This window comes from Solanum dulcamara, chromosome 7, assembly GCF_947179165.1.
Source record: "Solanum dulcamara chromosome 7, daSolDulc1.2, whole genome shotgun sequence".
Taxonomy (NCBI): Eukaryota; Viridiplantae; Streptophyta; class Magnoliopsida; order Solanales; family Solanaceae; genus Solanum; species Solanum dulcamara.
Genome location: NC_077243.1, coordinates 29,477,578 through 29,505,497, shown reverse-complemented (window position 1 = coordinate 29,505,497; position 27,920 = coordinate 29,477,578). Strand labels below are relative to the sequence as shown.

At 35.9% G+C, this 27,920-nt stretch overlaps 1 protein-coding gene across 2 annotated transcripts; it reads right to left on the bottom strand.

The window, feature by feature from the left end:
• Positions 1–85: 85 nt before the first annotated feature.
• LOC129893988 (exocyst complex component SEC10b) lies at positions 86–27,920 on the bottom strand. 2 transcript variants are annotated; one of them, XM_055969464.1, is made up of 25 exons: positions 27,678–27,920; positions 22,278–22,378; positions 21,915–22,172; positions 21,755–21,829; positions 21,282–21,383; positions 20,871–20,921; positions 20,646–20,751; positions 19,032–19,151; positions 14,032–14,123; positions 13,559–13,724; positions 13,399–13,475; positions 12,951–13,049; positions 12,758–12,848; positions 10,394–10,479; positions 9,542–9,715; positions 6,956–7,009; positions 6,531–6,656; positions 6,324–6,416; positions 6,051–6,197; positions 5,768–5,865; positions 5,399–5,483; positions 4,317–4,375; positions 1,838–1,936; positions 1,669–1,752; positions 86–596 (listed from the first exon to the last, which is right to left on the bottom strand). In XM_055969464.1, exons 2-25 carry the CDS (start codon positions 22,371–22,373, stop codon positions 518–520), a joined length of 2,517 nt encoding a protein of 838 aa, XP_055825439.1. In that variant the 5' UTR covers positions 22,374–22,378; positions 27,678–27,920; the 3' UTR covers positions 86–517. The 2 variants fall into 2 exon arrangements, with proteins under 2 accessions (XP_055825439.1, XP_055825438.1); XM_055969463.1 differs by having other exon boundaries at positions 22,278–22,373.

Sequence of the window (27,920 nt, the reverse complement as noted above, 5' to 3'; positions counted from 1 at the left end):
CTGCATAAATTCATTTTTCCAATTATTATTTGTTTCAGAATGATGATTTAGAGATTTAACAAGAAGTTAATAATAGGCTAAACTCTACTGTGAAACATACACATCCTTAAATTTCTGCATATGGTAAAAGAGATACATTTACTACAACTTCTATAAAGTATAGAACAATCAGTATCTATAGCAATAAAACTGGTACATTTCTCTCATCTACTTTTAACAATACAACTGCACACCTATCATATAAACACACTAGTCATAATTAGCAAAAACTTACACGCATGTTCGATACCTAGTTCCAAAACATACACCAGCAGATCGTGAAGAAAACAATAAATGATGATCACACAGAAGGGGCTGCATATGAACTTCCAAAGATGAATTACTCTGAATTAGCAACGTTTCACTATCTTCGAGCTCAGGTAAAAGATGGCAAGTATAGGAGGTGGAAAGCCCTCACCATACAACTGTATAGCTCTATCCAGCTCACCACTATCGTAAAAGCTCATTGACTTTGGTTCTAACTAGAGCTAGGCCATAAGGAGCTGAGTCTCGCTGCAATTTTTGCACTCTTGTAGTCCTCCCGAAGCTGAATGAACCTGAAGTTCACAGAAAACACAAGCATTCAAAACTATTAAGTCCTTGAGCATATTCTAAAACTCTTTACTGATTGACAATGAGCTTACAAATGGACCCACTAAGGCCTCATTTATTTTTATTAAATTTACATCTAAATCTAAATGCATGTCTACATATTAAGATGTGCATTAAGTTTTAGATGTCTGAATCAGAATGCACATATGAATATTAAGTTGTATTAAAATCTCAATACTAAATAATTAAGACGCTTTTTTTTCTCATTCATGTATCAAATTTGCCTTTGTTTAAAAGTTAATAAATAAAAAATTCAAATAAATACTAAATTAATCTAATACCATATCAATAAAATATTCTTAAAAAATAATGACAGTCGATGTTGATGGCTAGCTTTGTCATGGTTGTGGGTGTTGATTGGAGATTGTGTTGGATGATGGTGGTTATTACAGGTAGTAGCTAGTGGTGATAATGACTAGCAATAGCGATTAATAGTGGTTGTTGATTGTGATAGTTGGTGGTGGTAACTAATAATTGTGGTGGACGATAGCGATTACTAATGGCGGTATATAGTGATGGTTTATGGTAATGATTGTAAATGATGGCTAATGGTGGTGGCGATTGAATCGGTAACGATGATGGTACTTGTGGATGTTGGGAATTGATAATGGTGGATGATGGCGGCAGTTAGCAATGAAAGTGGATGGAGTAATGGTAAACTACTGTCTTTGTTGAAATCCTTGAATAGACATTTTAATCATTTAGATCTTTTCACTCATTAAGTGGTTGAACAAACGCACTTAATGATCAAGATCTACCAGATTAAGATTCAAGCCTACAAACCAAACTGAGATTTGAATGATTAAGATCTTCATTAAGTGCAAACACATGAGGCTTTAATTTGATATCATCCAATCTTTCTAGTATCGTCATACTGCTGATATAACAGAGTAACCTTGGTTGCAATACATGATAGACATGTGCATAAAACGCTCATTTAACTTTATGAGAAAATCTGCAGGAAAACAGTCTGTTTACTCACAGTATACAAGGTTACTTCAACATGATAATAATTACCTCTGTGCATCTTTCCTAATGCTCGGGGTTCCCTCAAAGAGTGTTGATAGACTTTCAGGAGCAACAATAAACACATTTGCCATGCTGGAAAAAGATGATAAACCAGGTAATCAGGATTATATCATATTTTGTGGAAGGCATGCAATTTTTCAAAAAACTAGCAACTTACATTCCCAGCTGTTCAAATTTCTCATCAACAGAAGGGGCATTGAAACTACGAACAAACTCCCCATACTCTGTTATATCACGCTTCAAACGCAATCCTCCACTACAAATAAACAAGAGAGATTTTATGCAATATACAAGAAAGCACAAACTCGTTTATTTTCCGTCACCTGTCTCTATTTTGACATGGTTTCTATTTCAGCAAGAGACAGGGTACAGGTAAGAGAAACATCATGAGTGACTGACCAAGTCATAAAACAATGGAGCAAATTGAGTTTTATAGAAGTGTCCAATTAAATGCACACAGGGATACACAATGGCTTTAAATGTGAATAAACGATAAAGCACCGAGTGTACAGGGGATTTACTTAGCATTGCAAAAAGAAATAGAGGTGCAGCACCCAGCAAAGTCGGATTAATCGGAGTAAATGATCCCCATGGATAGGACCTAGCTTACCACTTGACAAAAATAAGAGAATACACTACAAACAATTTAGTGGTTAGCGCTGATAACAAAAAACAATTCACTAGTGAGTCCTTCCTTTTTTAATGACCAAGAAATCTGCTATTTTCATCTTCGGAACTCAGTAGCTATTTGATTCTACCCTCCACTCTTCTCCACTAAAGCACCAGACTTGGTATACCAGTCATGATTTGAACTCGTGATGTACGCCTACCATACAGCCGCGCTATAGTCTGTACTACCTTCGCCACTGAACAAAAGCCCTGGAGCTAGTACTTGTTTCTTTGTAATCTTGTTATACATAGTCACAAGAGTACCAAAAACTGATATAAAACTCATGCTTAATCATTCCCATGCATGCAAGACCTCCCTTTTTTTTCCTTCCATGGTGGAGAAACTGCACAAGCTTTGACTAAAATATTTTTTGATAGGTGAGCTTGACAAACATATTTACTTCCAACTTTCCAATTTCTCCAGTCAGACTTGATAATTTGGTCATATATCCAGAGTTTCAACCACTTAACGCCATTCAGATTGTAGAAGCATTTGTTGGAAACTTTTTTATCAGACTATGTGACTGAAACAGTTGGACAATTTTCTGCATAGGAGCTCCACGGATTTCAGAATATAAGTCATGTACCAAAGAAAAGACCAGATATACGTTTCTTCTCAACACATATAGAATGAAAAATAAAAGATCTGGAATACAAGGAAACTGACTTGAAAACTAAGGATCTTTTATTTATCCATGTCATGTACATGGCAGGAACTGTAGATAGTTTCTTACTTTAATTTTAGGCAAGTCTCAATGAAAATATGGAGAAGTCTAATTGTCCTCAATATATAGAAATCCTCAATCTCACCAATCCCTGCATGAATATGGGCTGTGCTAGAGAGGCTATGAATCGATTGGACCTACCAATCAAATGAATCGTAACACTCGTAATGACCGACTTTACGAAGATTCCATTGGATTCCGGAAGCTCGTAGCATTGGTCAGGCACAATTCCCAAACTTTAGAAGCCGGGGATGTGCCTGCCGGCCCCGGACCTGGATGTCTCAGCAAACTTATCTCCACATCCCATAGGACAGAATTGTGGAAAGAAAAAATGAATTGAAGAAAACCCAGTTGAATTGGGTATAGAACTGGGCTAAGTTGAAGAATGCTTTAAAATGGGTTATGGTTAAACGGATTAAAATTTAGCCCTTCCCTTAAAAATTGGGGAGGTGGGGGATTACAAGAAAGGGAATCGAACCCTCACCAACAAAGCCCAACCAATAAAATTCTGGGAGGGTCAAAAATATTTGGGCCACATTTGACCCCCCTAAATATGAGCTTAACTAGAACAACATGATCACCAAGGCTTTATTTAACCGACTCCAAATTGCTTGGGATTTGAGACGTAGCGTTGTTTGTTGTGTTCATGTTGAGTAATAAAGGTGCTTTTCAAAATGTTTTACTTTCTCAACCCAAGAATGATCCTTGAAGCATCAGTACACAAGTTGATGTGTGACTGTAAACATATGGCACCTGAGCCTAACTCACCACCAAAAGCTAGCTCATGAAGAAAGGTTTGTCCAAGTCCATATAAGGAGACCTATTTCCCATCCCTTTACCGATGTGGGACTTCTTAACAACGACTAAAAACAGAAGGAGATGAAGGTAATCTCATGTCTGGCCCTTAATCTATTAGCAAAAGTATCACAATTATTGAACTTCATGAAACTAGATTCCACCTGGTTTACAATCTACCAAATAGAGACTTTATTTTTCTTTATTTTCTATAATGTTGAAATCACACAAACATCAGAAATTTCTCTTTTGGCTTTATGCAATAGAAATATTAGCTGGAAGATAGCTTTCTAAACTCACTGACACTAGCAGAAGTATAAGCATTAGCTTTATTATACGCAGGGAATTATTCCTAGTATGGATCCTATAAGCCACAATGTAATTTCTGCGACTCCAATTTTATTAACTTAAACAAGCAGCAATAACAGCAATACCGAAAGGAAGTACCTTGCATTGAAGGTGAACTTTTGCCAATGATTGAGCAAGCCTTTGTGTAAACGATTCCCCTATTAAAAGAGAAAAAAAAAAACATACACTATATTGATACCAGAAATTTTGATTCTAAGGGTAATAACTACAAACTGGAAAAAATTGCAGATAATGTAATCAGCTGAATCAACACAACACATTGTGGACAGCTGTAAAACGGCTGTAGACAGCCTAAATATTAACATGTTCCGGACAGTCAAAAAACAATAACATGGTGTCGCAGAGAAACTCTCCTATTTTGCTCAAGTCTATGTTGCTTGGATAGTTCAAAAATGTCATCGGGTGTCTGTTGGATCCTTCAAAAGTAGTGCATTTTTCAAGGATCCAACACAGGTGCAGCAACATTTTTGGAGAATACGAGCAACTTAGGTTTAAGTCGCTTGGAGATTCCATTTGTTAGGAATTTTGGAGTTACGGGCAATGGCATGTTTAAGGCCATCTTAATACATTCATGAAAATAACACCAACAACAATAGCAACAACTATACCTCAGTCCCAATAAAGTTGGGGTTGTTTATATGAACTTTCACTGACCAGGTTATTCCATTTAAACTCATCTCATGCCAATATTATGCAAATGCAAATAAGAAGTAATAGAAGTTCTCTATATTTCCTAAACGTATAAATATCTTAAAAGCTAAACCACTCCTAGAAAGCATAGAACCTACAGTAAAACTGTCAACATGTTTAAAACATATTGTCAACCAATAGGTATCACCTATATAGATCCTTTTCTTCCCACCCATCTTTCACTAAGTTAGCATTGATCCCCAGAAATTGTAGGTCCTCAAAGACAACTTCCTTCCATCTGATTTTAGGTCTACCTACCCTCTTTTAACACCTACACTCACCGTGGTCCATGTAAATAAGACTAACAAAAAAAATAAAGCATTAACCAGTAGGATCAAGGATCACCTAGTAATAACTTGTAGAATAAGATGGAGCAATATCAAGAAAATAACTTAACACACTGAACATTGTCAGAATTAAGGGGTCAGACTAGGATTTAAGCGTATGCAGAAATAAGAACAGGAATATACCAATTCAGTCAGAAAGGCTTGTTTGTTAAGCCCTTCCAGCGCTGTGAATGCCGATTCAAGCACCCTTGAAAGGTATGCGACAACTCTGGTAAAGGGAGAAGCCGTAAGAATACAGGAAATATCCTTCAGAAATGAAAAAAAAAAACTTAAGATGTATTATGAGGGAAAGAGACAAGAAAATATATGAAAGGCCAAGCACTAAGCATTGGAAATTTTGGACTCCAATGCATTCTTGACATATCAAGAATGGTGTGTTTGGATATTTTGAAAGCCAGTAAAATAATAGGCAGCTTAATATTTTTCCAGAGATCATCTTATTATAGCTTCTCTATTCTACATGGCATAAGTAAAGCTTAAATTAGTTCAGACTTTGAACAAGCTTGCGTTGGCCGATGGTCAGGGGCAATGCCGTCATCAGGTGATCGATAATCTGCGACTTTTTGTTCAGTTGACAGTACGCGTTCCACCTGATAACAGTCAAAGAAAGTGTAACCTAATATCAAACGTAAACTTTAATCTGAAGGGAAACAAAATAGAATCTGATAAATTCAAAATGACTGACAAAAGGTGCCATTGTGATTGTACTAATGAAGCCAAGTCCCATATAAAGACTACCACGACCGTCAAGCACATTAAATGTTACAAATCAGACCTCTGCCATAACAGTTTCAATGCACTGCTGAAGCCCCTTATAAGCAGCACCCTCTGCACTAGACATAGCTGTAGCCATTTCTTCACAGGAAGCAGCATGCGCACCATCCACAGGTAGTAAAAGCCGAGATATAGAGTTCGCAAAATACTGAAGAAAAGGAGTTCAATGTGAACACAAAAAGAGACAACATGTGGTAAATTTGTACATGAAATTGTGTTATATCTCTAATCAAACAAATATTTTCACTAGTCTACTAGCATCAAACCAACATACTTGCTGCACAATAGCCACACTGCTCCCACAGCGTTGCACAGAAACCATGAAAGATCTGAAACTACTTTCACCAGCAGCAGCTGCAGCTTCTGCCTAAATACCACAGATGATGTGCTTAAATCAGCTAATCTATGAATGTATAATCATGTAAAATGAAAACTTACATAAACGTCAGACTGCAGTAGACATGAATGCCAAAGTAATTACCGCGGAAGCAGCTGCAGCAGCAACCCTTCGACTTACACTAGGAAGTACAAATCTTTCCCTTAAAGCAGCAGCCTCAGTGAGACTGTCTCTGGCTCTTTCAAGACCTTCAGTTATGTATATGCTCACCTGCAAGAGTTCGAATAAGGCAGCTAACAATACCACGTAAAAATGACAGAGAACAATGGAAAAACTATCCTCATTGAATATGCTATATCACCAATGCAAGGTAGTTCAGTAGGAAATGATCCATACATAAATTCCAACCTTCGAAAAGTAGAAGAAATAAAAGGATATCTATGTACAATGAAATTACACTCAACCTCCAAAAAAAGTAATATTCAATTACATAGTCGGCATGCCAAATGAAAATAATGTAAATACTTCCAGTAGAAACAAACTTTGAAATAGAAAGGTAGTGAACTTACTTGGTCCAGAAGGCATGTAAAAACAGCCCGTACATTAGCAGCAATTGCAGCAGGCTATACAAAAAAATTAACAAGAAATTAGTTCAATTATGTAGGTCTGAAACGAATCAGTTTAGATCAATATCAAAGTATGAGGACAAGGATTGCACCAGCCTACAGGAAACAGAGAACATAACATTTGATTATTTTATTCCTCTAACATGACAGATAAACTTATCAGAAAAAATGTTGTCTTCACATGGCGTTTTGCAGATTGAGAACATGACAGCTTCAAAAGGACAACATGCATCAACTTTCTAATTTTTGCTGTGGATAACTAGCATACACATTTTCAGGAGAACTGCCTGAATAGGCTGCCGACAAAGGATAACCAATAAATATGAAACATATGATTCTTTTTCCTTTTTTTGAGAAGGTAACTGTTAGAATAGGAATAGGAACAAGAATAATATATAGAATCCTACTTAGAATAGGAATAGGAATAGTATATAGAATCCTACTTGGAAAAGGATTGTATTGTAGTGTCCTAGTTGAAAAAGGAGTCTAATGTAGTGTCTATAAATAGGGTTTCAATGTAATAATGTAGACACACAATTCAATAATATTTTTCTCCTATATTTCTCACATGGTATCAGAGTCTCTACGATCTTGGTAGAGAATCAAAGAGCTTCCGCTGTCGGCGAGCGGCTATTACCCATATATGCCGCCCGTCTAGCCAATCATTATATTAGCAAAAGTTGGGTCACTGTATACCTTTCAATGACTATTTTCTCATATCTAATTTGTGTAGCACTATGCCATCTTTCTGGTAACTATTTTCTCATATCTGATTCGTGTCACACTGTGCCATCTTTCCGTTGACTACTTTCTCATATCCAATTTGTGTAGCACTATGCATCTTTTCGGTAACTAGTTTCTCATATCCAATTTGTGTAGCACTGTGCATTTTTCTGGTGACTAGTTTCTCATATCCAATTCGTGTAGCAGCGTGCATCTTTCCGGTGACTACTTTCTCAAATATGATTTGCGTAGCACCGTGCATCTCTCCGGACTACTTTTCATATTTAATTTGCGTACACTACTTTCTCGTATCTGAGTTACACAGCACCTTATGTCTTTTCGGTGACTCCTCAGATTTGATTTGCGTATTTCCATGAGTCTTTCCGGTGACTCCTCAAATTTGATTTGCTTAGGATCGTGCCATCATTCCAATCCTACCCATCTAATTTCGTTTTTCAATAGAGTCATGCCATCAATCTGACCCTACCCATATAATTCTCTTCCTTAGTGGGGTCGTGCCATCATTCCAACTCTACCCATATAATTCTCATCCCATCATTCCGACCCTAAACATATAATTTTATTTCTCAGATTGTGACCACTTTCAGCCATCAAATCTAATAATCCAGCGCATGAGCATGTTCCGGCTAGGTTTACGTGTTTACTTTCTCTTTCAGATTTACTTTTGCCAAAAAAAAAGGTATACTCAGATATTTGGGCTAGATTATAGTGATATTTTCTCTCCCGTGGCTAAAGCAACATATGTTCAGCTTTTTCTATCGATGGTTGTCGACTTGTCATTCTCTATTGGCATTTTAATCAATTGGACATTAAAAATGTTTTTCTCCACGGTGATCTCGAGGAAGAGTCTATATGGAGCAACCACCTGGTTTTGTTGCTCAAGGGGAGTCTGGTAGCCTTGTATGTAGATTGTGTAAGTCACTCTATGGTTTGAAACAATCTTCTCAAGCTTGGTTTGGAAGTTCAACACTGTAATTCAGGAATTTATCACTCTGTTTGTATCGACATCATGCATCAAATACAGTATTTCATGAGAATACTAATCACATAGAGATTGACTGTCCATTTTGTGAAGTTATGTGATCAACTTGCAAACATCTCACCAAGCCCCTCATCGGTCCTCATATTAATTGCATTTGTAACGAGCTAGGTACATATAACTTTTATGCACCAGCTTGAGGGGTGGTGTTAAAATAGGAATAGGAACAAGAATAATATATACCATCCTACTTAGAATAGGAATAGGAATAGTATATAAATCCTACAAAAAAATGTTACTTGTTCAAAAAAAAAGTATATAGAATCCTACTTGAAAAAGGATTGTATTGCAATGTCCTAGTTGATAAAGGAGTCCAATGTAGTGTCTATAAATAGGGTATCAATGTAATAATGTAGACACACAATTCAATAATATTTTTCTCATAGTAACATTTGTATTGACGAGAAACAGTACAGAAGTTGTGTTGTTGACCATGTACAAATAAAACACACTAGTCTTCTTTAGACTGTTCTCTAATTGATTGACTTCGTTCTAACACACACACACGGAGTAAAATAAAACAATCACTGGCATCCACTCTCTGACCCACCTATCATTGTCAAGATTCATTACAGAGAATAAGTCAAACAGAAAAAGTCGCATTCGGGCTCAATGCAATATATATTCTCTTGGATATTTCACCTAGCTAATTTTATAAATGAGGAGGCTGTGCCCAACCATCTCAAAGGTATATGCATTCCAAGAAAGAGTAAGTTGTAGCTCACTGAAACATATGTCACATATACCTGTGATGAAAACAAAGTGCATCTGGATACTGCTTCTTCATTCCAACGAACAAACTCTGTCACCACAGTAACAGAAATTTGCTGGTGAGAGGATGCCATTGAAGCACCTTTTGAGCGTCCAATTGTCCCAGATGACTCGGAGGATTGCTGGCCTTCAGCACGCAGCTCCTCCATCTGCAAGGTGTAACCAAAGTGTGTTATCGGCTTATCGCTAGTTCATGAGTAAGAATCAACATAATGATATTTTATCAGTGGAAAGATTCATAAACACACAGTTCAACAGCTTGTTGCAAGTTCATGGCACACTAATAATGATCTTTTTCTGCTAAAAATGTACCTCCAGAAGTTCAAAATTGTTTAATGGTTTTCAGAAAAACATGAGTCAGCTATGAACATTACTTCATACAATTAGTTAGGTTAGAATCCACCCAACGTAGTCCTATTGAAACTTATTTGGGCTCTGCAAGGAAATAATCTAAACCTTTCCACAACCTGCTAACACAGCCAATTGCCTGCCCATAAATCTTATCCCTCTCTCTTTACAGCGCTTCAATCTCCAGCTTATATATATATATATATATATATATATATATATATATATATATATATATATATATATATATATATATCATCATCATCATCATAACCAAATAAAATACTGGAAAGCAGATATGTTAATATTCGGAGTGTTATTTCCGGAGTTATTTATCTCCATGCTGTAGAAGTGTCTTTTTAAATTTATCTTCCGTAAGTTAGACGATGAAAAAAAAAAGCAAAAAGGAAAGAGAGAAATAGACAGAGATATATCCTAAATTTAAGATGATAGACCACTAAGAGACAGACTGTCCCAACCTTAGCTTTGTAAAGTTGTCTAAGAGAGGCCTGCTCGTACTCGATGTATATGTCTTTGTGGGGTAGAAACAGAGATTCCGTTAAACCTGTACCCAGAAGAAAAACGACATGAGATTGTAACACACAAACATCAAAGTCACGATCAAGTATAACAGAAGCAAAGGTGCAACCATATTTAAACAGCAGAAAACTTCTTCAACAAAAAGTCTTGCAGTGCAATTATGCTTGAATTTAGCAATCAAATCTTTCTGTACATTTTTTTTTTTGATGAAGTAAGATGTTATATTAGCATGGCATTTCTGTACTTTTTTGGAACTCAAGCAGATAGAATGACAGGATAGCACAAGAAAGGTCAGGTTTTAGATTTGATATTACATCCACATATTCTCCATTGTAGTTAGTTCTATTTTAACTTAACTATGTGAGAACCTAGGACAACTAGCATTCAATGTTAGAATGTCAAAGGTTAAATTAGAATATTAGAAGTGTCTAGTTCTAAAGTAAGGTATTCTCCAGCATTGGACAGATAACATATGCGTATCGTGGCCGACACCAATAAAGACTAAAAGGGTGTGTTTTTTATTTATCCAATTACCGAATCATCAGTATCTCTTCTTCTCTTATTTCCTCATATGGTATCAATCCTCTACAATCTAGGTAAAGATCCAAGTAACTTCAGTCTACTGGGAAGGTCAGCTGACTAAAGTTTTTCTATCCTCTTACACCGTTGTTAAAGGCTAGCCTAAAGCACACTTAAGCCCTGAAGCTCGGGCTGCATTGTGTGCTTCACCTTGCTTAATAGGCGTTTTAGGTCAAGGTGCTAAGGTGTGTGCAACCTCACCGATGGGGGTTCTGTCTTCAAGGGCACAACAACATATATATATATATAAAATAAAAAATTAACTATAGTTTTTCCATTCTTTTGTCCAAATAATCATTTTTTGTGTTTATAGTTACATTTTCTTGCATTACATTTCTATTTTCTGTTTTCTCTCCATTGGTTTCACTTAAAACTCCAACAGACTTTGACGCTTTTTCACCCTTCACTTTTGACTAATCTGCTCTTTTATAATATTAGTACTGATACCATAACCACTCTTGATTTCGGTGGACATTTCAGCCTACCGTGCTCTTTTTTCCTGACCATTCTAGCAGCTCGTGCATTTTTTGATGAAGAGAAAACGTGTGAGTCTGTTTTGCATATGTTTTAAAATTAACCCTAGATTCTCGCTTTTCTCTCTAAAGCGCTCGTTTCAGAGCTTCTCGCTTCGACACCAAAAGCGCATGCTTTTCCTCTGGCGCCTCGCTTCAGTCGCAGAGAAGCACTACGCCTTGCTTCACGCTTAAAGCACTGAAGTTCGTGCTTTCAATAACACTGGGTGGTAGTTCCTTCAACAATCTGTAAGCGACCATGCTTCACTAGCCCAATTCTACCTTCTTCTTTTTTTCTTTTGATTGTTTACCTTCTTCTTTTTTCCCCATTCAATAATTGAAGATATCCAATCTTCTTTCTTTTGCTTCTACCTCCCATTCTATCAATTGATCTTCTTCCTTTTCTCCAGAAGGAAAAAATCAAATGAAAGAACTTCTCTGTCATCTTTTTTCACAGCCTAGTAGATCAAATTGATGAGCTGCTTGTTCTTTTGTGATGACAAGGATAACCCGTATGGGTGCGCACAGGGTAAAACCCCCGCTCCTATGCAATAGCTCGCAAACCACACAGGAGAGGTAATCCGCACTAGGCAAGCCCCTAGCTTTCGCTGGCAAGGGGTTTCAAACTTGAGACCTCCAACATGGAAGTCCTAAGCCCAAACCACAGGACCACCCCAAAGGGTGATGGAACTGCTTATTCTTCTGCTACTTTTAGTTGTTTTCCAACAATTGTCAGTGTTTTTCACTTCCTCAAGATGAGATAATGAAACGTCTGCAAGGGAATTGAGGTAGATCTTTTATTTACATCCAATAGCAATACCTTCTAGTGTAGTGCTTTAGACATTTGTCATTCACTCCCTTGAGACGAGAAAAATGAACTGTCTGCAAGGAAATTGAGCTAAATCTTTTTTTTACATACAATAGCAATATCTTCAAGTGTAGCACTTAAGACATTCGTCACAGCCCTTATTATTTCCGCATCTTAGTTAATAAAGCGATTTCAGAGTCACGACACTAACAATATTTTTTGGGGCTTGTACATGTCTCCATAAAAGTGCATCGCAAAATATTATTTTGGAGCAATTTTTGGTCCAAATGAAAAGCAGTTATATGCAGATCTTTGTATTCTTCACTTGGAGTCTCCATCACATTTACTCAATAAAAAGTTTAAGCAGATGTTTGCAAGGATGAGATGATGGAAAGTATTTCTACCTTCAACATCCAAGTCGCCACACCCTACACCACGTAAGTCTCTAGCAAGCTCCTGTGTCTTCTCATATGCCACGGCTAGCAATCTGAGATACTGAATGCACAAAAATGAATAACAAAAGGATAAATTAGTGGCTCATTTTTTTCACCTCAAGGTTTGTACCAACAGAAGAAAATTCCCAGTCATGTTACTCACTAATATAAGTCCTCCTTCTTCCATGGGAGGTGGACTAACAAGAGACGGTTTCAGTAAGAGTTTCTCAAGTAGCTTTGGAACACGGTCCTCCAAGACACGCTGAACAACCAACACGAATTAGCCACTATATCACAATTCACAATACAGTTTTTACAGTGACGCATTCGACAATCATTTTAACTTGAACGGCAACACCAGAATCAATAGAGAATAGAAGATGGCTTAGAGGAAGCTCAAAACATCAAAAGGGAGCAATGTTCAGAAAAAACAATGAATATTCATAAGAAAGTAGCATGTTAAGTTTTCTAGCAAGAAAAGATTTAGTAAAATCACTCTGCCCATATTCTGAGCTAGCTTGTTTTATTACTGGCATGCATCATCGCACCAGAAGAAGATAATTCAACAACTAACTACCTCAAGCACAACGCCAGTAATAATACAACCATACCTGAACTAGTATTGACATTACATCATTTGGGGACGGAAAAACGGCTGCTATTGTGGCTGCTTCTTTCCGCACAGTCTCTGAAATTAAATCCAACGCATCAAGAGGCATGTATTAAAAAGAAAACCACTTTTCAATTCAGATCAATTTCAGTATTTATAACCTGTAATCTCTTTAAAAATTGAAGAAAGACAACGTGCAACATTGCTAGGACTGGGTTGTGCACCCTGATCTCCAAGAACCAATTCAGCATCTGCATTCATGACCTCCAGATCGAACATTGGACATAATCCCACATAGTGTTGCATAGCACTGGTACCCCGGTTAAACTGATTTCCAAAATTAGTATGTCAAAATCAGAAAAAGTTTCTGAATGTATATAACCTAGAATCTGATACTGAATTCTAAGTAAACAACGAAAGTTTCAGATGGCATTCAAAAGGGAAGCAACCAACATGATCAAGAATGAAAGATTTAATAACACAATTCTCATAAAGCTCCAAGTTATTTGTTCACTTTCATTTTTTAAGATCATGATCAGCTGCACCTTATCACAGTTTTTCCGTAGAAGAACTTTACACATGGATATTTCATCTGAGGAACAAAATGATAGGTCTACATAATTTACTTGTTTACCTGTGACAAAATTTTAGCGCATTCCCGCATTGTAGACAGCTCACGTTTCTGTGAAGCCGCATCAAATCGAGATAGTAATCTGTTTTCCAGCTCTACAGTCACCAAATAAGAAGAAAACTTAATATGTCCTTAAACAAGAAAGCAAACTCTATTGAATTGTAGGTAACAGGCCAAGGAAGAAATTAAGATGGATAATGAGAGTTCTCACTTCTTCCTTTTTTTCCCAATCATTAAGTTGCCACAGTTTCTATAAATATTATTTTCTCAACATCATCGTTCTACAAACCGTGCATACCATATATAATATCAATCAATCAACTACATCTAAATTCTAAAGTATTTGGTGTCAACTTTATGAATCCTCTGTATTTACTCCGATCTATCAGGTCTATTTCTTTCGCATGCAAGATCGGTAGATAAACTTGTTTCCTAGGGAAAATTAAGGGTTAATATCTAGAGGTTTTCGAAATCTCACTTATTCTTACATGGACATATATGTCTTTAAATAGAATAGCAAAGACTTTATGAACAAACCTAATTTAAGTATAACAACAACTAAGTCTAAACATTTAAAGCAGAAGGAAAACAAGGATGAGTAAAAAAAAAAGTTGCTGCCAAACACAGGAGAACATTAACAGCGGAAACCTTCCCCGGTACCACCTAAGACAGATCTTAAATTGCAGTACCATGTGTCCGCCTCATAAAAGACGCATGAAAGAAAAAGACGGACTTCATACCGAGTAATGGTTTCTATCTCAGTTCATACCAATATCATTTATACTGTTACACAAAATTAATGATTGTTAGTTCAACTATATGGTTATGTGTGGGAGCTTTAGACAGAGACAGATGGACGATTGTCCCAGCCTATATCTGGTGGACAATTTGTAGAGAGAGAAATGCTAGATGTTTTGAGAGCAAAAGTTGTGATCTTCAGAAGATCAAATTGAACTGTATCAGACTTCTTTGTTTCTGGTGCAAACAGATGTACCTAGAGGATACTGAGTCAATTATTGAGATCCATGGCTCTTGTTAGATTTTACATTCAGATATCCTGTTTTGTTGATAAGTTGTAATTATGGTTTTCAGTACAACCCATGTATTGGTTCAATCATCACATACCAAAGTTACCTTTCAAAAAAAAAATTATATATATATATATATATATATACATATATATATATGGTTAATACAGATAACAGTTACCAATTTCAAAAAATATATGGTTAAAACAGATGCATAAAAATTAAGATCTCTGTCAATTTTGTTGTGTACTTAGTGAAAAAAACACTAGCACTCTTGGGGATTTTTTATTAAAGGTGACAAAAAAGTTTCAAAACTAAGAAAAAGTGATATAAGTCTTAATTATTGAGCAAAGATGACAATTTTAAGATTAGTGTTAATGATACTAATTTTAAAACCCTCAAGTTTTATTATTTACAACTATAGCAATTGCTGCAGCAACTATCGTAGTTACTTGATTTTCTGCACAAAAAAATTCAACGACTTAAATATTTTTTTTAAAATTCTCAAAATCAAAGCAAAACAGTCCGTAAAAATAAAAACAAAAAAGATAAAAAGAAAAATAAAATGTGATAAAGAGAATGAACGTCAGCAGCAACGACAGCGGTGACAACAATGGCAACGACAAAAAAAAAGTAGAAGAAGATGTAGGAAGGGAGAAAGAAAGAAGATAATGGAGGAGAAAGGGGCGGAGAATCTGAAAATAAAGGGAGAGAAAGAAAAAGAGAGTAAGATTGATAGATAACAAAAAAAGGGGGAAATTTTAAAATTTGAATTGAAATAAGAGGGAAAACATTTTAAAATTTCAAAATTCTAATATGCATCCCAAAGTTTTTAATCACTCTAAACAGGTCAATATTTCATTTAATCTCATTTGACCAAGTCGATGTCACCTTTTTCTAATTGAAAACTTTTTTTTCACATACTAAATTTCTCAGCACTCTGAGCTACATCAATTCTGACTTATAAGGGGTCATTATTAGCATACCTCCTACATATATATTTTGAGAAGGCATACATCTACATATAATTTTTTCAGAAGGCATACCTCATACATATATTTATCATCTTCTTTTCTTTTTTCTCTTTTTCTTTTGGTTGATAACAGTATTATTGGGGCTAACTTGTTGGCACCTAGATTAAACAACCGAAAACCTGCTACCTCCGACCAACGCAACTCTAGGGTTACTCTAATTTGTCCTCATGTCCACCAAGATTAGACAAGTGGAAAGATACACTCGCATTTGTTGTCCTATGTGATGAGAATATACTACCAAGAATTCAGACTTAAAGGTAAGTTTTATGGAATGGTTGTCAAACCAACTATGTTGTATGGAGCAAAGCGTTGGCAATCAAGAACTCAGACGTCCAGAAAATGAAAGTAGCGAAATGAGGATACGTAGATGAATATGTGGGCACACTAAGAGAGAAAAGATTAGGAACGAGGATATACAGGGCAAGGTGGGAGTGGCCTCCGTGGTGGACAAGGTGTGGGAAGCGATACTGAAGTGGTTTGCGCATGTGAAGAGGAAGAGAAGGAGGAGGAGCATAGATGTCGCAAGTGCGAGAGGTTGACAGTGATAGTTCTAAGAAGGGGTAGAGGTACTCCGAGGAAGAATCGAAGAGAGGTGATTAGACATAAGATGGCACATCTACAACTCACCAAGGACATGACTCTAAATAGGAGAGCATGAAGGTCGAGGATTAGGGCAGGAGGTTACTAGGTAGCCGAGCAATTTCTCTCTTTTCTCTAGGAGAGGATGGTTCTAGTCGAACATGGTATTATTAGCATCATTCTACCATTTTCTTACTCATTAATTTTATCAGTATTGTTTTTTATTTTACTTTGGTTATCTTTACTCGTTTTGCTATAAATACTTTTCTTTTCTTCGATATTTTCATCATAGCTTGTTTTACTCTTGTATTTTTCAAAAATATAGAGAAAAACGTTTTTCTTAAGTCGAGGGTCGATTGAAAACAACCTCTCAACCCCACAGAGGGGTAAGGTATGCATAAACCCCACCCTTCTCTGATCTCACTTGTGGGATCACACTGGGTATGTTGTTGTTATTGTTGTTGTGATTGGCCCAAAGAATTGTCTCTAGATGGATTTCTAGGTCATAAGTGCTAGAGATGTTGTGTGATATTTTGCATTCAAGGCCTTTGGTAAAGCTACTAATGGTAGATCCAAGGGGTTTCAAATATATCACAATTAGACAGCATCAACAGTGCCAACCAATGTAAGTGACAATCAAAGGAGAGGTAAAAGTTTGAGGAAGCATTTTGGCAAGGTGCAGGTTTATATCACTTTTCGTTATGGAGCCGTGAGTATCCACTGCAAAACCATTCCTATCAGAAGTTGTTTCCAAAAACAAATTAAAAAAGAAATCTCAGAAACAAAAAAAGCACACGAATAAAGGAAATAAAACATGATAAAATTCAAAGAATTCCTACTGAATACATAGCTCTAGTGCTTGACAAGCTACTCAAATTTAACCTAGAACGTAAGCAATTAAAATAGTTATATTTGATTTAATAATTCTATTCTAAATAAAAAATGAATACGTAAATAAATAAAAACCAACATAGCTCAACCCCAAATAGCTCACACAAAGACTTCCCTAAGATAACAACCCAAGTCTAGTTTCCTTCTTTGTCTTAGTTATCCACTCATCACTTCGTATATCTCACTCTCTTTTGGATAAATCCCAAAATGCTATGTACTTTTCATGCATTGTGAAATCTTTTTTTTCTTTTAATTACGCTTTGAACATTGTACTATTTATAAGTTAAACACTGGTCACAGCTCATGAAATTTTTTGTTCTTTTTTTCTTTGTTACACATGGTAAACATGACTCCTTTCCCACAAACCCCCTCTACCTTTCCCACTTTTTTCCTTGGTGACACGAACACCACCCTCAAGGTTGGAGGTGGAGAATACTTTCTACTAGGCTATCCCTACCTTATCCACGTAGAATTTGAACTTGCAACTTAACTTCTTGTCCCTCCATCCCTAGTTTTATAATATAAATTTCAGGTTTTGAGATGCTCTAATATACTTCGCACACTTCAATGAACAGTAATGCGTTATACAACCAATCATGGGGTTCAATCATTCAAATACTTAATATTTCCTTTTATAACAACATGCATAAAATGTTACTCAAATTGAAATGACTTCTTAAGACCTTAATTATATCACATAAAATTGGACCATGAGATATGATCTCTAGTAATCTACCCTTATGACCTATGAGTATGTCACAGCCAAACTAAGATACTGAAATGGAACTATGTATCAGTTTAGCTACTCGCATTAGGTTACTGAGCTAGTGGCATTGGCGTACCTAACTGAAGTTTTCACAAGTTCCTGCACCAAACAACCCTTTCCAGAATCAAAACAAACTATAAAACACTTCACTTAGAAAAAAACTAGAGTAACTCGGGACAGTATTTGCCAATTGAGTCCCACTGGAGTTTAATTCAATTGGCAAAAGTTGAGGGACTTGTGTCTTAGGCCACAAGTTTGAACCTTGCGCCAAGCGAACTAATTCCGGTATTTAAGTGGAGAAGGGTAGAGAGCAGAGGGCCCATCATCCCCGAGTTTCCGGGGCTGCAGTTGGCCTAAAGGTTGGCTCCAGACAGATTTCTCAGTCATTAAAAAAAAAACACCCGCGACAATAAAAGTATTGAACCATATAGTCACTAAGTGCTTGTCTCAAAAATTGGAAGAATTGTCTATAGGGTTTCAAAGCTTCATATCTGACGTTTCTAGTGATAGATTTACATCCTTTACTCCACTTAATCTATGGTATGAATTCATCAAGTACCCTGTTCCTTTACAAAAATGCTTCCTGCACTTATTAAGTAGAACAGCAATTGGAGGATTTGAGGTCTTTAGAAATCTGACTTACAGTTCTAACAAGATAAAACAAGTAGAAGTGGTAGATGGAGAAATAAGTTCCTGATTATGTACCATTGCAATATTCTTGGAGATTGGCAACAGCAACTTCCAGTCCTCTACTCGCAGTTGCATTACCGACAGTTGATGAGATGGTCATGGTTTGTCCTCCAATATCATCCTCAGCAAATGATCCTAGTATGTATGTGGAAAGATATGTAACTCTTCATAAAAATCAAGGAAAATGAAGAAAAGAAGTCCTAACATGAAGATCCCTGGAAAAGAAGAATATTACTGAATGTAACTGCAACTAGAAAAAGACTCTATTGTTACACTCTTGTATACCAAGAAAGAAATCTGTGTCAAGTCCATTTCGTTAATCTAAGAGGAACATCACGGAAGAGAAAAACAAGAAATTCTCGAACAAAAAAGAATATTGTGTAAAGTGCATGCATCAGTAGAATTAAGATATTAAAAACCTAGGTCTAAAGTAATACAAGCAATAAGAAGAATGAATAGTGATTGAGACAATTGGTCACTGACCAGGACCTACAAAATTCAACTGTCATACCATACCATTCTCAGATGCCCCTCCCCAGTGGCGAATTTATGTGTAAAAAAAGGGTCACATGAACCCATGGTCATCTGACTAAAATAGATATTATTTGTATAATACTTAATATATCTAGTATTATCTGAAGGCACGGTCAAAAGAGATTGCGTGGTTCACTGGTCGAGAGCTAGTCTTAACTCCGTCAACTCAAGGGATCGAATCTCACTTACTGCCATTTGTTTCTTTTTAAAAAAAAAATTCTAAAGCAGCCTTCATTATAAAGCTGCCTCCTTCGTTTTTGTTTTTTTTGATTTCTCTGATCATATTTTTTGTGATAATATAATTAATTATCTTTTGCTCTCCAAGTTATTGTCACAATAAAATTTATACCTAATCTTAAAAAGCAATGGTGCACCCGTTGTCTTGAAGTCCTGGATTCGCCTCTAGCCCTCCCAGTTCTCAAAAGAGAATGTAAAAAGGAAAACAAGCAGCAGGATATTAGCATCAGCTATTCTACTATGCCATTTACCATAAATATGACATATCCCTCCATAATGGAAAACATCTACAGAATGTAAGCCATTACATATTTTATGGCACTGGGCCAAAATGATTGGTCATTCACAAAGTCTCCTCAATGATTATGAGATGATAATACAGAGATACAGATCTTTTGTCATGGAAACCTCGTGGGAAAATAAAGTGTTAGCTTTGCGTAGTCTAGGAAGGAAAATATCTAAATCCAGGGTCTACACAGGAAAGAGAGGACCATGATTCAGGCTCTACGCATTGCTGATTTTTTCCTTTTTTAGGAAAAGGGAACTGAACAGGAAAAGAAAGAGGACAAAGAAAAGATAGAGAGAACATAAAGAGATTAGATTCAGGACACTGCAATAAAACTATAAATTTGAAGTCTACTGTATAAACTGTAAATTAAAATTTCAAAAAAAAAAGCCAAATGACATATTGGCATCTTTCTTAAAACTAAGAGGCAGTCACTTGATACATCGGCTAGTAGGTAATAAGCGGAAGGAGTTAATACAATTGACAGCTCAAAAAATCATGGAAAATTTTTGTAGGTAAAGCAAGCATGATGTTTACAACATGAGAATATCAAGGAAGCATATGGATCTCACTTAATTTTTGAGCAATCGAAGCAGCTTCAGCGACACGACTATCATCAGAAAATAAAGGAGAAAGTTCCATCAGGTCTCCTGGACTGCTATTGAACTCCATCAAGTACTATCAAAGGAAGCAACTAATACTGTCAGTTTTAAAATGAGGATAGAACCTGTTTTACAGCATGCACGAAGTTAGTAAAAGTTTTTTGATAACCAAGAAGTTAGTCAGTAAAAGTTTACCTTTATGAGGTCTATCGTCTGACTAGCAACTTCTCTCTGAGCATCTGCACTCTGAACACAAAAGGAGATTCAATATATTCTGAGATTACTAACAGCATTCTGTGATGACATGGTCTCAAACAGCTTGGAAAACAGATCAACATAAAAATTATGGAGTTAACCAAAAGAGTCTCTTTCTTTCTGCTCATAAAAGTAGACATTTCATTCTTAGTTGAAGAAATGCAAAGTAAAAGTGGAAGAATATTTTTCTTGAAGAAAAACCAAATATTTTTCTTGAAGAAAAACCAAATATTTTTCTTGAAGAAAAACCAAGTTGCACTTGACCATAAAATAAAAACATTAACCTTAATCAAGTATCAAAACAAGTGCTTACGACTTTCAAAAAACAAAGGTGGTATTAAGCAGCTATACCTGTAGATGATCTCCTATTTTGGCAGCCGTTTGACCCACACTAGATATACGCAAATCCAACCGTGCAAAGCTATCAAACAAGCCGTCTACACCTTTTTCCAGCTGCACAATGCAATGTTCTTAAACTTGAGGTATTTATTTAGGTAAAAAGAAGCTCCACACAGCATGAAGGATATTGAACACCTTTGGAAGTACACAGCAAAGAAAGAGACACCGATCGAAACAAGTGGATCAACTCTCATTTTCATAAAACAAATTTCAGAAGTACATTGAAAACAGGCCCATACATACTGTGATTTAAAATGTTACTCGACAAAATTTTGTCATTTATTTATTCTATCAAGACACTTAAGGGCAGAGTACAACACAATTAGGTAATTTATTACAAAGATAATTTTCCAGAAAAAATATTTCCCTTGACTGAATATAACTTCATCTCATAATGGCCACAATACTGAATTCAATACACTAACCTCAGAAAGTGTCTTCCGGTGCTCTGAATCTTGGACAGCGACTTCCTTTTTAAGATCACTAAGGTTTCCATCAATCTTTGATCAAATATGAGGGGATTAGAATAAAAGTCATCAGCAACAGTATTATCTCACTGAATCCACATATAGTCCTTTACAATACCTGTTTTCTGAGATCAACCAATTGTTTACAGGAATTCTTAAATAAGGATAATAAAGCATTAACTTCAGGGAATAGGGGACTTGACAGTCCTTGTGCTGACTTTCCTGCATCTGGCGGTGCTCGCAAATTCCCATTTGGTAGAGCATCACTTCCAACACCATTTCCATGCCCTTCCGCAGAGTCTGATTCTTCTTCTTGATAAGAAGGCAATATCTCATTCACCAAGTTACCAAACAAGCCATCAAAGGAGAAAGCCCCCTGCATTTAGTAAATAGAGCACATTGCTGTCAATTAACTACCAAATTTCTAAAGCTTAAGTTGGCATAATCTTCCAGTCACATTAAATGGTATCTGAGGCATCACCTTAAAATCATCTATGTCAAGAACAAGCGGATCAGAGTCGGCAGATGCAGATCTTGAAAACCTGTCAGCCTTCATTCCATCTCTAGTCTCTCTCATCTATTCTAAGTCAAAAGAAAATGGAACCAGAAATTATCTCCATCATCTTTACTAAATAACCAGATTGTAATCATTTGACAAGCAGAAAAAACAAAGTTAAAAAATAGCATAAAGTTGGTGTAAAACAGAAGAACTGTGATCAGTCCATCTGTTCATTGAAAACAGCTATATGATAGACAACTAAGGAAGAAAAAGGTAGAAACAAAAAAAGTGAATTTTACTGATATAAATTATGCAAGGGAAAAACTAAAGCCGCAAGACTTTCAGCAACTTCATACAAAATCAAAACTCAGATGAGATATAAGTGTGTGTATTTGCCATTTCCATTAACTACTAGATCTGCTCAATACAGGACACTTTTTATCGATTAAATTCTAATTTTATTAATAATGGAGAAAACTCCCATATATGAGGTATACCAAAAGAGCAAAGAATACAGAAAGATATGATTCTCTACGAAAGACATCCAATATTCTACAGAAATGGGAACTTCACAGGGGCAAGCAAAAGACATTAAAAACAAGAGGTTATTCCTCAAATGTACAAAATCTAGCTCTTCCCCTACAAAAACTCTCTTATTTCTCTCCCTCCATATTTTCCATATGAGTGCTAATGAAACAACATCCCATGCCTGACATCTTCTTTTCCATCCTTTAAACGTCCAACTGAATAGTACATCCTTTGTAGTACCTGGCATAGTCCATTGTATCATGAACTATCTTAAGATCTCCCCCCATACTCGTGATGCTCCCTGACAATTCAGTAAGAGATGAACCACATCCTCTTCCAAGTGTTTACCCTTGAGCACAAACCAACATATTTAATTGGAATCCTCCTCTTTCTCAAGTTTTCAACCATCAGAATCACACCTCTAACCGCCAACCAAGCAAACAAAATTCATCTTTCTTGGCACCCTGGGGAGTCAAACTAATAGATGAAAGAAACTTCATTTCTCTAACTAGAAATGTACAACAATAACTCCTTACTGAGAAGGAACATATATTTGTTCTTACATCACCTTCATCTAAATTCTGACTTCTCATTTAAAACAACCAATACCTTATAGCATTTTATTCTACCTTATAGCACTCATCCTGATATTATGGATATCAACAATACATGTGTTCTAAAAAAAGCATCTAACCATCTATAGGCCTATTCCTAGTTTGTAGAAATTCCAAGATGATTCATAAAAGAAAGACTTGAAACTGCCCTTGTCGCTAATAGGATAGTATGTTCACAACTGCCAGAATATGTCATACTTCTGGGCCAATCAAACTCACATGCTGGTGGGCAAAGCAAAATCACAACATTAAATATCAGTGGCACTTGCTATTATTATAAAAACTCCGCCTGTGTGAGCTAGCACACATTGCAGTCCCAAGCCCGGATAAAGGAGGAGGGTTGCCGGGGGTCAGTCCGAAGCAGCCTCTCTACCCATAAAGGTTGGGGTGAGGTTGCGTACATCTTACTCTCTCCAAATCCCACTTGTGGGATCCCACTAGGTTTGTTATTGTTGTTGTTGCTGTACTTAATATTATTATATAAACGGAGAAGGGCCTAAAATGCCCCTCAACTATTTGAATTGGTACAAAATTACTCTTCATCCACCTTTTGGCCTCAAAACACCCTTGACGTCCATCTTTTGGCTCAAAAATACCCTTATTTTTAACGGTCCACACTCATAAGGTGGATGAAGGGCAATATTGTACCAAATCTCATAGTTTAAGGGCATTTTAGGCCCTTTTTCATTAAAATAATTTAAAATTACTTAATATATGAGCTCATATGATTGGCCTAATTTTGGATTCCATAGTAAATTAAATATATAAAAAGGTTAGTCCTCTACTCTCTACGCCACTTTTTTGGATCTTGTCCACCATTTTAATTTTTTTTAACTTATGACAAAACAAGGGAGAAAAAAGGAAGAAAATAGCGGCAACGTTCATATAGAAATAATTAGTTTAATGGAAGATGATTTAATTATGCAGCTATGTACGTATATTGCATTTTTCTTTTGTGTGCACCCAATATTCAAAATAAAAGAATGAAATTGAATTTTTATCATATCCCCATCCCCACCCCATCATGATAATGATACAAATTAAATGAATATGTACATATAAATTCATTTCAAGTTAGAGTCTTTGATATCTTAATTAAGAATAAGAAATTAAAAAAGAATAAAAAGAGGAAATGAATAATATATTTGGATAATTGTTAGAAGATTTTATATTAATCAATATAATAAAAAAATTAAAAGGACAATCAGGCGGGGCAAGTATTGATTTTAGTTGGATCCGTAGTTATGAGGGGGTTAAAATAAATCAGGAGTTGATTTAAAATCGGCCAAATAGGAAGATATCATGAAACTAATAAATTTTTGAATACTATTTTCAAGCATATCGAATCAAAATATGGATCATATGTAGTTTTTATTATTTATTTGAGAAGAATTTAAATTTGGACCAATCAGATTAGACAACATAATAAATAATTATTTAATAATTATACTTTAGGGAAGCTGATAAAAACAAGGGCAAATATGAACCAAATGGTTAATATCGAGGGTATTTTTGAGCCAAAAGGTTAACGTTAAAGGGTATTTTGAGGCCGAAAGGTGGATGAAGGGTAATTTTGTGTCAATTAAAATAGTTGAGGGGCATTTTAGGCTCTTCTCTATTATATAAATGGAAATAATGGGAGATGGAAAGTTGAAATGGCATATGACCATGTAATTGATATTTCCCACCAAAGTTGTAAGATCCATCCGGCATTGTCAAACATGGTCTGATTGGAATAAGCTTGTATCTTATCTTTCAAATTAATTACCAACCGCATACCTAAGCAAGTGATTCCTCCCCTCTTTGTATGGAGAAACTTTTGAAAGCCTATTAGTTAGTATTAGTAAAAAGCCTAGTTAAGGGGTTCGTAGTTGTCACAATCGGATAATTTAGTTGATCTTGGCTTTGCAGCAAGGAGACCCTTTTCTTGTATAGCTTCTACAAGTTCTTTTAGTTGCTCTTGGCTTTGAGACAATACCCGTTATTTTATTTTTGTTATAAGATAAATTCTATTAAAAAGGTACCAATATGGTACAAAATCACAAAAAAACAGCAATAACCACAAGGTAATTACATTCCTCCTATCTCTTCTAGAAAAACATACGTTGTCCATATTTTCTATAACATGTCTTTTAGACCATAAATACGAAGTTAATAAGCATCTATTTTTAATCCTGGATACATGATGCCTTTACCCTTCAAAGCAAATTCTATTTCTTTCCAACCATATTGTCCAAGAAAAAAACAGAGGAATTTTTCTCCATACTATCTTTTGTCTTTTTGCCATTGTTTGGAGTTGCCATGTCTCCCACAAATTCTTTATACCCGAAGGCATTTCCCACTTGACACCAGACATTTTTAGGAAGATCTCTCAGCACTATCGTGCCCCTTTGCTATGAATGAGTAGATGATTAACCATTTCTGCCTCTTCTTCACATGCAACACCTATTACATAGAATACTTCCTCTCCAATGCAAGTTCTCCTAAGTTAAGCAAGCTTACTTTGTTGCAATCCAACTAAAACAAGCTACTTTAACTGATGCTTTTGGATTTCCATAAATTACTGATTGTGATAAAGCCCTTGTTGTTTTTGTAGCAGACTATAGCATCAGTTGACTGTGAAAATACCATCATTGCTTGCTGTACAGATTAATGAGTCTTTCATGTTTTCCTCCAATCCAGTGGCATCAAAAGCAAAAAGTGCAAAAAAGCTCTAAGGCTTGTTGGGGCTTCAAGTGCAAACCGCAAATAAACCGTGAGAAAAAAGGCGCAAAGGGAGAAACAATACAATTACATATATGTTTAGTTCAAAACTAATATTTATAAGCATGAATGACAAATATATGAACAAAGAAATATTAAAAAAGAATTACGATAAACTGAAATATCAATTGTTTAAGGTCGCCTATTCTGAAGAAACTCATTGGCAAGGAAAAGTATGTCTCGAAACGTTGATGACGACACTAAAGCGCACATTGAGCGAGGCGATACACTCAACACGTTTCGAGCCTCGCTTCAGGACTTAAGCGTACCTTTGACAACACTGCTCCAATCTAACAGTGTCCAATAATTGCATCAATGGAGCAAATTCATATACTTCCCAGTCATTGAGAGACCCCTCCTAAAGATCAGCTGTCAACCAATGCTTGAGTACAAGTCTGATACCTTTCATTTTGCTTGTGGAGCAGCTATACAAATCAAAGAACTTTGATCTAAAACTTTCACTTCCCAGCCATATATCAGACCAGAGTTGGGCGGTATTACCATTTCCCAGTTTCAGTTTCACAAACTGATTATATTGATTCATTAAATTACTGATTGTGCTCCATACTCCCCACTTAAAGAAGATTCAACTGAGCATGGAGCCCACATGTCTTCCAACCACACTTGGCATCTATCAACTGTTTCCATGATGTTGTCATCATTACATCTCCAAAGCCGTTAAATAAAAGGCTTTTGTTATGCAACTTTAGATTCCTCACTCTTAATCCCCCTCTTGGACCTCTTCGTGCTAAAAACAAGGGACCTACTTCTCATCCTAGGAGTTAGCAGATGGAAAGAGTCCCTCTCTGTCTTTTGTTTTCTTTCATTTAACCAAATGAAACTTTTGTTATCAACATGCCTTCCCACAGAAATTTATACCTCATGGTACTCAACTTCATCTCCACTGTTGTTGGCATTTTAAGAGAGACGTCAAATAAGCCGGTATACCATCCATGACACTGGTAATACTCCTCTTAGATGTAAGAGTTTATCTGTTTTAGCCTATGCTTCTTTAGCTAATTCTATTTATCTTAAGTCTTGAACAAAATGTTGAAGAAGCCATTGTCGACAGATTTCTCTCTAGTTTACAAGTCAAAGATGTGAAATTCAGTTGAAAAATAATAGCAAGAGAAATTCTTTAACATATAGTTGCAATAGCAAGGATCAACTTATGACTTTGTAATTATATCTTTCTTAACGACTCAGATGTGAAGCTGAAGGGTATTATTCCTCAAAACAGACAAAGAAAACTAGAAGTTTCAGATTCAGACCCTTCAATTACAGAAATTTAACAGTAAAAAGGAAAATCAAACAAAATAGGAGCTGATCGCTAATAACATCCAGTTAAACCTCCAAGGGAGTTTTTTTTTTTCCTTTGACCCAGTTCTATAGCTATTTGTAAAATTATACTTGTTAAATAATCAATTGAAAGAAGTACAACATATATATTGAGTGACTGTTTAGAGAAATAACTCGCCTCTTTTCCTCAATTATGCTTCGAGAATTGCTGAAATGTAGATAAAAAGAAATGGAGTCCGCTTTGTTTCCAGCAAACTGGCGATCAAGATGACCAGTCGAAAATCTCAGGAATAACAAGAAGAAGACGGCTATCCTTGGAGTAAAGCGAAGAAGATCTCAATGAAAGTAACGATGAGCTTTACTTTATTTGTTTATATTTTCTCCGTTGTAGACCAAGAACTTCAGGCAGCAGGCAGTGGAA

Excerpts from the sequence above, each read along its gene's own strand:
- LOC129893988 (XM_055969464.1), bottom strand. The coding sequence starts at position 22,373 with ATGAGAGAGACTAGAGATGGAATGAAGGCTGACAGGTTTTCAAGATCT. Across the intron at positions 21,384-21,754 it reads ACCGGAAGACACTTTCTGAG|CTGGAAAAAGGTGTAGACGG; the intron begins GTTAGTGTATTG and ends TGCATTGTGCAG. Across the intron at positions 14,124-19,031 it reads TCTCCAAGAATATTGCAATG|AGCTGGAAAACAGATTACTA; the intron begins GTACATAATCAG and ends TGGTGACTGTAG.